General features: G+C 36.0%; 2 protein-coding genes across 6 annotated transcripts in view; one reads left to right on the plus strand and one right to left on the minus strand.

Annotated features, from left to right (window-relative positions):
• Window positions 1–5,610, plus strand: part of LOC122249715 (lanC-like protein 3) — an 8,549-nt gene extending 2,939 nt beyond the window's left edge. Inside the window, exons 3-7 of the mRNA XM_043010821.2 lie at window positions 647–807; window positions 1,130–1,296; window positions 3,253–3,425; window positions 4,135–4,251; window positions 4,357–5,610. Coding sequence (XP_042866755.2) covers window positions 647–807; window positions 1,130–1,296; window positions 3,253–3,425; window positions 4,135–4,251; window positions 4,357–4,601 — 863 coding nt within the window. The 3' untranslated portion in view covers window positions 4,602–5,610. The remainder of the gene's footprint in view (window positions 1–646; window positions 808–1,129; window positions 1,297–3,252; window positions 3,426–4,134; window positions 4,252–4,356) is intronic.
• A 3,887-nt stretch (window positions 5,611–9,497) lies between these two features.
• The window catches only part of LOC122249714 (serine/arginine-rich splicing factor 7), a 20,824-nt gene continuing 20,321 nt past the window's right edge, over window positions 9,498–10,000 (minus strand). For all 5 annotated transcript variants that reach the window (XM_086533118.1, XM_086533115.1, XM_086533116.1 and 2 more), the window contains one exon: window positions 9,498–10,000. This exon is cut by the window's right edge and continues 254 nt beyond it. The gene's annotated coding sequence lies outside the window, so the exon portion shown is untranslated.

Below are 10,000 nucleotides of genomic sequence, written 5' to 3' on the forward strand. Positions count from 1 at the left end.
CACATTCAGAGAAAAGTTATGGCTTGCTTTAAATTAGGTTACTGAATTTGTGAATGTGATTGATGTAAACAACAAAAATATGCTCAGATTTTCAGAATTAATTTTCCCAGAATTTTTAACAACCATAGTTAATCAGTTAAAAAAGATGATTTTTTATTCATTTCTGTTTTTTGTCCTTGCAATTTGTGATGTACATTTTATGTTGTTGAAAGATGAATATACAGTATCTTATGTAGAAAAAAACAGCAAATTATCCAGTGTTTGACATGAGGCATTATTCTTTGAAAATTTAAGGAAACTACAGACTTTATTGTCATCTGCTTGCCATTCCATATTTCTCAAGAAACAACGTGTGCTTTGATTCTTCCCAGGTTGATTTCTCCTTATACCAGTACCTCATCTTAAACCTTGAAGTTTTCTGCATGTTCCCATGTAGGTCCCCTAATCGTCTGTTTAATTATATGAGAATCCCTTGTGGCTAGAGTGTTGTCAGGTCTATATTTATTTTGAAATCAGAATGTGCAAACTTATATTTGTTATTACTATTTGGATTACAAAATTTTAGAAAACAAACAAACAAATAACTGGAACCTGCAGCTGTAAAATAAAGAACATGATTTACATCAGACTATTGTTTTGATTAAAGGTAATGCAGAGGAATGCAAGAAGTGCCTGTCTGAGTTTGCTCAACTAGCTCCCGTTGTAACCCCTGTGAACTGGTTAAGTTGCGGAGGAGATGAATTTCTGGTCGGCCGTGCTGGGTATCTGGCAGGAGTGCTTTGGCTTCAGTCAGAGCTTCAGTGTAATGTGAGGACTTGATAGATTATTAAACAGTTTCAGTCTTAATTGTTATTTGTAGCTTAGATAAATTGTTAGGTCAGTTGTAGGCTGTTATATATTGTACAAAAAATTAATATCTTCCTGTGGGAAGAAATACTATCAGGACTTACAGCCTAGTCGAAAACAGAGAGAGACTGTAGTTCTGTGAAGTTGTGGCAAGGGTTAGAGACAGAGCAAAATATATAGTTTCTAAAAGCATTTCAGCTGTTATAGAAAAGATAGTCTTCTGTCAAAAAATAAACAAAATAAACTGCTGATATGAAGCTCTGAATTCCATTTTATTTTTCAGGTTTTGGATGAAGGGGCTACTTATGCGATATTAGATGCCATGCTAGAGTCTGGTTATCAGTATTCCAAAGCTCATCGTAGTCCTATGCCTCTTATGTACCAGTATTACAAGACGGAATACCTGGGTGCTGCTCATGGATTAACTGGAATATTACAAATCATGCTCAGGTAATCCTCCACTTAATGCTGTGTTTGCTGAGTTGTCATTCTGCAGATTTAGTGCTAGCAGTTGCAAAATCATCAATGGAAATGAGTAGATATTGGTGTACTCATGCAATTGTTTCCTTCCATGGATGGCTACAGGTATTTATATATATTCCCAATACCATTGTATAGCACTAATATCTGTTATCCCATTCACGCTGGGGCTATTCATGCTTTAAACGGTTGGAATGCCAGGGTATTCAAACGCATAAGCCTGACGCTCATCTGGCGCGCCGCGGCCCTGACTAAATATATCATTGCCGGCTTCTAACCCAAAAAGCACTGAACGTGATAGCAAGTCAACTGGCGCGAATGGGTTAAAGAAAGACTAAGATTTGTATAAAGCTTTTCAGGCAAATTGTTCTCTTGAATGTATGGTTAATTACTTTAAATTCACATATCCAAGTTATGCATCCCCAGAGGATAAAATAATAGGATTTTATTTATTTTTTCAGCCCATAACCCAATGTAGGGTCTTGTACTTCATTCACAGAATCAAGATGTGATGAGTAGATGTAGTTATGGTTATGTACTTATGCCAGTTATGGTAATAGGTCTATCAGTAGATGGCCAGCTAAATTTGGTTACACTTGCACTAAACAAGAACAGTTTATAAAATAAAGAAAGTTAAAAATATGGCACTGTTACTGAGGGTTTACCTGTACTAGCATGAATTTAGTCATCTGTGCAGCCTTGTTTTTTAGATAATTTCAGACATAATTAACCTATTAATGATAGGGAAGATATTTGCCAAATTCCATTCCTGCAGAGAATATAAAAGTACATGCAGCTTCCCACTGGGCAATTTCCTGAGGCACAAGGCTGCAACTTTCACTTACCTTTTTCTAAGGGGTGACAAAAAGAGCTTTATTTTTTATTTCTCTTAACCCATTGCAGACAGTGATAAATTTGCTTGCCCATTCTCCAGGATGGGCACTAGTACCACTAGCACAGCACCCCAGATGCGTTTTATTTCTGTGAGGCAACTTCACACAAAATATTACAACCTTCCGCACTCTCTTTCATTCATTTATTATGATACTAGAGCCATGTTTATGATTGTATTTTTTTGTGTTTTACTGTATTATGAGACATATATCTGCCATTTAACAGGCTTGATCAATGTTGAATTCAACTAAAATTGTAGTATAGAGTTCATATCATCTTATTATCATCTTTATACTCTGATGATAGAAGTATTGCAGTTTTATAGGAAGACAAAAAGCAACTTTATTTTTTTTTTATTTGTGTACTTTTGTAGACAAATACAAAAAATCCACAATCAAAATTAAATGATGAGATGGGGAAGAAGGACAGCTGTGATCAGGACTGCAAATGCCACAGCAAAGGCAGCAATACTGGCACAGAAGCAAATTGTAAACACTGGACATGGTCTGGGTCACGTCCTCTTCTCTCTCTACCTGCACCTCCTTCATCACTGGTACTTTAGAGCAGGAGGCAGGCATCTTGCTGTGTCATTGCTCTCTGAAGATAGTATTTACTAGAGACCATGAATGGATGCCATTCAAGGCTTTCTTTCCTGCTGTTGCTAGGAGAGTGAGGCCTTCCTTGGTATTTTAATCTAAACCTATTTTGCTGAATATAATGGCAGTTATAGTAATTATAATTGCAGTTGTCATCATCACTCACTAAATAGTTATTACTCATAGTACAATAAAGAAGCACAGCGAACCACCCAATGTCAGATAAACTGTGAAGACTGTCATATACATCATAACACCCGCTGTCAGGCCAAAAACTTACTCGTATATCTCATGACATCTGACCACAATGGGTTGATTTTCTACTCATGTCAGGCAAAAGTAATTCCATTTAAATCATATTGTCAGTAGAATCTTTTACTCTTGCAAATTGTAAATTATATCATTCAAATGATCATTCTTCCCTCCCGCATTACAGCTTTCCTTCTTGGCTCGCAAGTCGACCACAAGCCAAAGAGCTCATCAAGAAGTCACTGGATGTCCTTCTAGAGCTCCAGACGCCTTCGGGCAACTTCCCCTGTGCCATGGATGAGCTGGATGGCAGACGACACCCGGATGATGAGCTGGTTCACTGGTGCCATGGAGCTCCAGGTGAGGAGGGAGGGAGAGAGGGAGGTAGAGAGAGAATAAGAAAGGAAGGAAGAAGTAGGGAGGGAGGGAGGTAGAAAGAGAAGAAGAAATGAAGGAAGAAGTAGGGAGGGAAGGAGGGAGGTAGAGATATTGATTGACTGATTGGACGGACAGGGAGGAAGGGAGAGAGAGACGGAAAGGAAAACAGACTGAGTAAGGGAGGGGTGAGGGATGAAGTGATAGCAAAAGAAAGGGAGTGAGAGATTATAGGAAGGGAGAATGAGAGGGAAAGTTTGAAGGAGAAAGAGAGAGATTCAGAGGCATTGTCCCATTGCAGGTATAAAGCTGGATCAAGAGGAGGGGGAAGAATTGGGAAGGAGAAAGGGAAGGAGGGAGTAAGAGAGAAGTGGGGGGGAAAGAGGCTAGAATAAGGAAGGAAGAGAGAGAGGAGAGGAAGATGAGAATCATTGAGAGAAAGTAAGAGGGAGAGGGTGCAAGAGAGGAAGAAGAGGGAAACAAGAGAGAGAGAATTGGAAAGAGTGAGGCAACACAAAAAATGGATAATATTTTAAAAGTTAAAGTCGAGTTATATCATAACAATAGCACTCTGTTAAATACAGATAAATTGATTCTTCTTCAGCTGAAATTATGACGTAAATTTTCTGTTGATTGTAAAGGCGTCATATTCTATTTTTGTACATTTATAAATTCATTTGTTTGTCTCTTACAGGGACTGTATATCTTCTTGGAAAAGCATACATGGTCTACAGAGAAGAGAAGTATTTGAATGCCTGCTTGAAGTGTGGGGAAATCACATGGCAAAAAGGTCTTCTGAAAAAAGGTCCAGGTATGTTGTGAAATCCAAACAGATTTTCCTCTATTTAGATATCATTTATTAATGAACTGTAATGAAAAAGCAAAAGCACTAATTCAAAACAACTCTTTATAACAGGTATATGCCATGGTGTTGCTGGGAGTGGCTATGTGTTCTTAACTCTGTACAGGCTTACCAAAGACCCGCTTCACCTGTACAGAGCTCTCCAATTCTCTTCTTTCCTCTACGCCAAAGAATTCCAGCAAGCGCGGATTCCAGACTCTCCTTATAGTCTCTTTGAGGGTCTGGCTGGTACTGTATGCTTCCTAGCAGATCTCATGTACCCTGAACAAGCTGTATTTCCACTCTTCAATATATTTTAATTCATTGTTTCATCTCGAATAGAGACCTTGTATGTATGCATTATCCTTTACACATGAATGGCTCCGCAAGTGTTTACTTAAATGTTTATTTAGTCAATTGCAAGGCTTACCTGACCTTTTTTTTTTATCATAATAGTTACTATTCTTATTCTTATTAATATTGTTATTGTTATTATTATTATTACTATTACTATTATTATCATTTTATTATTATATTGTAATAATTATTATTGAAATTATAACATCAATAACAAAAATAATTGTAGTAGCTGATTCCTTGGTGATGAAATACTTGTAGAGCAATCAGTATATAAAAGAAAAATAAAGCAAAACCATTGTAGACAGTGCATGTCCATATGCACTTCTGACATCAGTGGGTATGTTATTATCAAAACCAATTTGATGTTGAGTTAGGGATGTGCTAAACAGATCTTTATCTTCAAACTTAATTTCTTTTGTGAAAATTATCTTTGGTTAATCGTTTGTGAATTCATGTAGATGATATACCCAAGAAATTATAACTCTTTTAGTGTTTTGATATTACTGCAAGTAATAATGCATTATTGCAATTTAGATGTCCTTTGATTGTTTTCCAGTGCTTCCATATTCCTTCAGGTTATTATATTTTTTCCTGAACTGTAGCGGTTGCTATTAATATAATTCTTCTTTCCTGAATTGCTCTTCCATTGATGCAGCTTAATAGAGAAGGTTCAACCAGTTTGAGGAATCCCAACTTGCTAATCAAACAAAACACATAATTACTATTGTCTGAAGAATGGTCCCATGAATTCATCACCTCAGTATTTCATATTGTACTTTAGACTTTTGCACATATCACATGAAGCTTTTTGCACGTTCTACTTACTTTACGCATGGGAGACTTCTACAATACAAGAAGTGGTTGTCATACGAGTGTATTTCCTTGTGATGGAATTCAAAGAAAGTAAATTGTGTATGAAACACAAAAAATGTAAGGTTATTTGACTTATCAATAAAAATTGGTCTAGAATATTTGTTTTCATTTGTATATACTGGACTTTATTGAGTAGATGGTTTGAATGTGAGTTATATATTCAGTATTTCATCTTATATGCAGATAAAGAAATGCTGTGAACTTTGTGCTTGGATTTAATCTCTGTTGAAATGACATTTGGATAGGAAATAAAATGAAACTTATAATTAACATTTCTTGAAAATTTTGTAAATGTCAATTTAGGGGTGTTTTCTACATATTGATTTTGAAATATTAACATAAAAGAAGTGCAAATTATACATGAAAAACAGATGTATTGGGCATTCAAACAAACTTCGATCACATATATGCCAGGGAGATAATTGTGAATAGTTCTTTTATGATTATATATCATGAAGGAAGTCAATGAGTAACATATATGATGGTCATGATTGAACCAATTCATTTTTACAAATTTTCTACTAGTGAACTTTGTACACGCATGTGTACCTCACCACCCCGGTCTCTCCTGTTCCACTCATAGTCATGTCTAGCAATACATGTATTTGTGCCTGACTGAATACTCTGCCACCATGTTTGGTATTCCTCTTTGGTGCATGATATAAAAGCAAGGTGCAGTTCAGTGCCAATTTTCACAAAGCTTTGCATGGATTTGTAAAAAGAATGATAATCTTATTGAAACATTCATGATGTAACTAAGCAAGGAGCAAGCTTTGCTCAAATGTCCATATTTAATTGCAACTCCATGCTTGTATATAATGGAACAAGAATTCAAGATTAAGTCATAATAACCAAAAAATAATTAAGTCCACTCATTGACATTAGTTCTGATTAACCCACACAGGACGGGTGGTACAGCATGTGTACCACGCATTCAAAAGCCCAGTTGCCGGGCGGCACAGTATTGTGCCAGCCATTCAATTGATTTAGGCCTAATAATTCGAACGCCCCGGCATTTGGACATTCAAGGCTAGAATTCCCCCGTCGGGAATGGGTTAAGCAGACATGTCTTTTTTTTCTTGGACTGTAGCCATTTTTTTTTAGGTGGCACTAGTAGTATACAAGACAGTATATAGGAGAAAGATTTCACTTATGTATTCAGTTAGATTCAAAACTTGCTTTTTCTTGCTAGTACTTTGGTTGTTAACTGTTTTCTTATGAATACAGGTCCTGAATTCAGAAAATATAGTGAATTTATTCTCAAAATAACTATGCATACACAATCAGAAAAGGAAGGAAATGGAATATTCACTTCAGCTATCAAAAAATAAACAAACAATAATTGATGAATTTTAATGCTTATATCCATTAGTGATGTAAGTAGCATGAAAATAAAGGCAAACTCCCAGCAGGGAATGGTATAACTCATTATCCTCAAGTCTTATATTTCCCTTTCTGTGGCAAAAGCAAATATTGAAATTTTTTCTGCCTTTCTATAAACCTCTGTACTGGGGCATGTCAGTGGATGTCTGCTCAACAGACGCTATGCTTCATTAACCTCTGTTTCTCCATCCCAACTGTCTTTGCATACTACACTAGAACTTGTCATATTGCATCACCTTAATTAGGAAAGCTTTAGTTTTAGGATGGTGACCTCTTTTTACCCTTACTGTGTCAGCAGGTTATTTCTGAGACTCAGTTTTTATAGCTAGTCCCTTTCAGTAAGTCAAGACACAAAAGTGTATATTTAACCCATTAGCAGTGGATGGCATGATTTGCTGCAAAGGCAGAGTCGGTGATAGACGCGGATGGCACCATGCCAGACATGTAAAATAGCCATCCTACTGCACAGACCTTTTTTTAATACCATGACCAATGGGTTAATATTTCACGTTAAGACTCAAAGTAGAAATAAATAATAAGCAACCAATTCTATAAATAAGAATTCATAAAACTAAGTTGACAATTATTTGCTGCATTAACCCATTGTGTACAGGTGTCAAGAAATACATGTCAGCACCGATTAGGCCTAAGACATGGGTGTCAATGCGTACATGACACGACATCAGGATCTGCTCACAGTCATAAAGTATTACAGCTGTAACGGCGCTAACTCCTGAGCTACAGGGTTGCAAGAGTCAGCCTAAACTCGCATTTTATGTATTTATGGAAAAATATGGTTTGGGCTAGTCTGCACTGCCCAGAGGGCAGAGAAAACCATTTCCATCCCTCTAATTTTTAGCCGATGCCACTAGTTTCGCAGACTGCCTACCTTGACGGCCAGTTAGGTCATTAGGTGCCCTGTCAGCAATGGGTTAAGAGATAATTTTGCCAATTCCAAGTACTGACACCGGAATTTCGGTTTGCATCTGTTGCAGTGAATAATAATTTCACTATTTTATCAAAGGTTGATAACATTTTAAGACCTAAAAAGGACCTATATCTTTTTTCTTTTTTTTTATGTAAGTTACTCCCTAGAATTCTTTGCATTCATAAGTAATTTGACACAAACAGATGAGCTAAATCATACTGGTGCTGTGACAGTATTTAACCGATTCACGCTGGGGGTATTCTGGCTCTAAATGGTCGAAATGCCGGGGTTTTCAAACGCATAAGCCTAATGCCTCGGGATTCTTGGGTGGACTAGCTGCAAGCAAGCGCTGTAAGCCTGCTCACCCAGCACGCTGGCCTTGACCAAATATCTCGTTGCCGGCCTCTGACCCCCCCCCAAAAAAACTGGACGTGATAGCAAGTCAACCGGCGTACATGGGTTAAGTTTGAAGTTACAGTAGTTCCAAGTTACAGGTATTTAAAGGAAACAACACCTTCACTTAGGTTATGGGGGGATGCTTGGGAGGTTGAGCATACACATGTAGGTGCACATCATTGTTGTTTGACATATGTAACAGAATAATGGACTCTGCTACATGAGAATTATTAAATTATAAAGTAATCTGATCACCATCTATGTAAGTAGTCACCATTCTTAACCATGCTCAGGAAATGTTAGTGTTCAGACAGGCTCTGGCTATAGGGAGAGATGTTGCACAAAACTATACATTTAAAGGGTAAATATTACCCCAAGTTCATTATCTGTGGTATAAAATCTCCCTAACTTTAAGGATGTGGATAGAACACAGCAAGATGTCGCACTTTCTCATCCTTTGTATTCTCCTTTCTTTAACCAAATTTGTTAAGACAATTCATAGTTTTTCTGACCATTTCCTTGAGGAAATGGAGACAGGCTGAACTACAGCTTACACTTTATATATATGTTGAACATTATCATTTTATATATACATATATATATATATAAATATATATATATGTATAACTTCTCAGGCCAGTGGAAGAAGTAAGAACAAATTAAGATCTCTATTTAATGATTCTAGAATATACTCATTGATAGCAATTATGTTACAATGCCATGTAGATGAGACTGATGCAGTGCAGTTGAGTTGGTATGAAATTACAAACAAATGAAAGAATGAAGTTCATAGTGCTGTATCAAACCCTGTTATGAACTAGAAATTTGAGACATTTTAGGTACTTTTCATAATAAATGCTTGCACTCATTTCAATTTAATTGAAGATTAATTTTCTAATCACAATGTATCTTTTTTTAATGAAAAATTCTGTAATAACACTCAGTTACTTTGGATTTAAGTCGTAACCAAAAGACAACAGAATTTGTTTTACAATACCTTCAGTATCAATACATCACTAAAAATTATTGTTTCTAGTGTCAATATCAATTCATGCAGCCTCACTGTAAATCAGTATTTTCCATTACTCTCAAAATACAATTTAAACTTCTGTACTATAGTAGTGAGTAAAATGCCACAAGATGTTCGTGAATGAATGAATGTCCACATTATGGAACATGAATGCAAGCATGAAGGTGTGGCAAGACAAAGTAGAGCAAGTATATGACAATGACCTGATATTCCAAAAGCTAAACAGGGTAAGAATGGGGAATGAAATTCATATCCTTTTTAATAAGATTAATACAAAATAATGGATCTTGTGAAACTACAAAGTTGTATATCCTACTGTTAATACATCTTTACAATCATGAGGTTTAGCATCTTAAACCAGACGCACTATGCTGTAAATTTCTGACAAAATTTTGACAAGTGTTTGACATTAAATAATGTTTTAGCACAAGAATTACACCCATGATAAATAAACACTTTTAATTGTGAAACTTTATTTGTTCAGGTATCCTTAATCTAAATTGGAATCTCCTATGCCTTTCTAGTTATTTTGTAAGTATTGAGTTTTAAAAAGAAAATTGTGTGAAAGGTATAGGTGTGACTTGCATACATACACAATCAATCATTCATTCATTCACACAAGCATTTAAAAAACTCTGGATATCAATTCCATTAGAAAAAAAGTAAATGTGAACATTTGAGAAATGAAACCTTGGCATCAAAAGGCAAATTACTTGCCTGAGCTCTCTGATGCAGTCAATATTTCAACA

Source organism: Penaeus japonicus, unplaced genomic scaffold (genome assembly GCF_977035675.1).
Source record: "Penaeus japonicus unplaced genomic scaffold, GWHDUDI00000001_assembly GWHDUDI00000038, whole genome shotgun sequence".
Taxonomy (NCBI): Eukaryota; Metazoa; Arthropoda; class Malacostraca; order Decapoda; family Penaeidae; genus Penaeus; species Penaeus japonicus.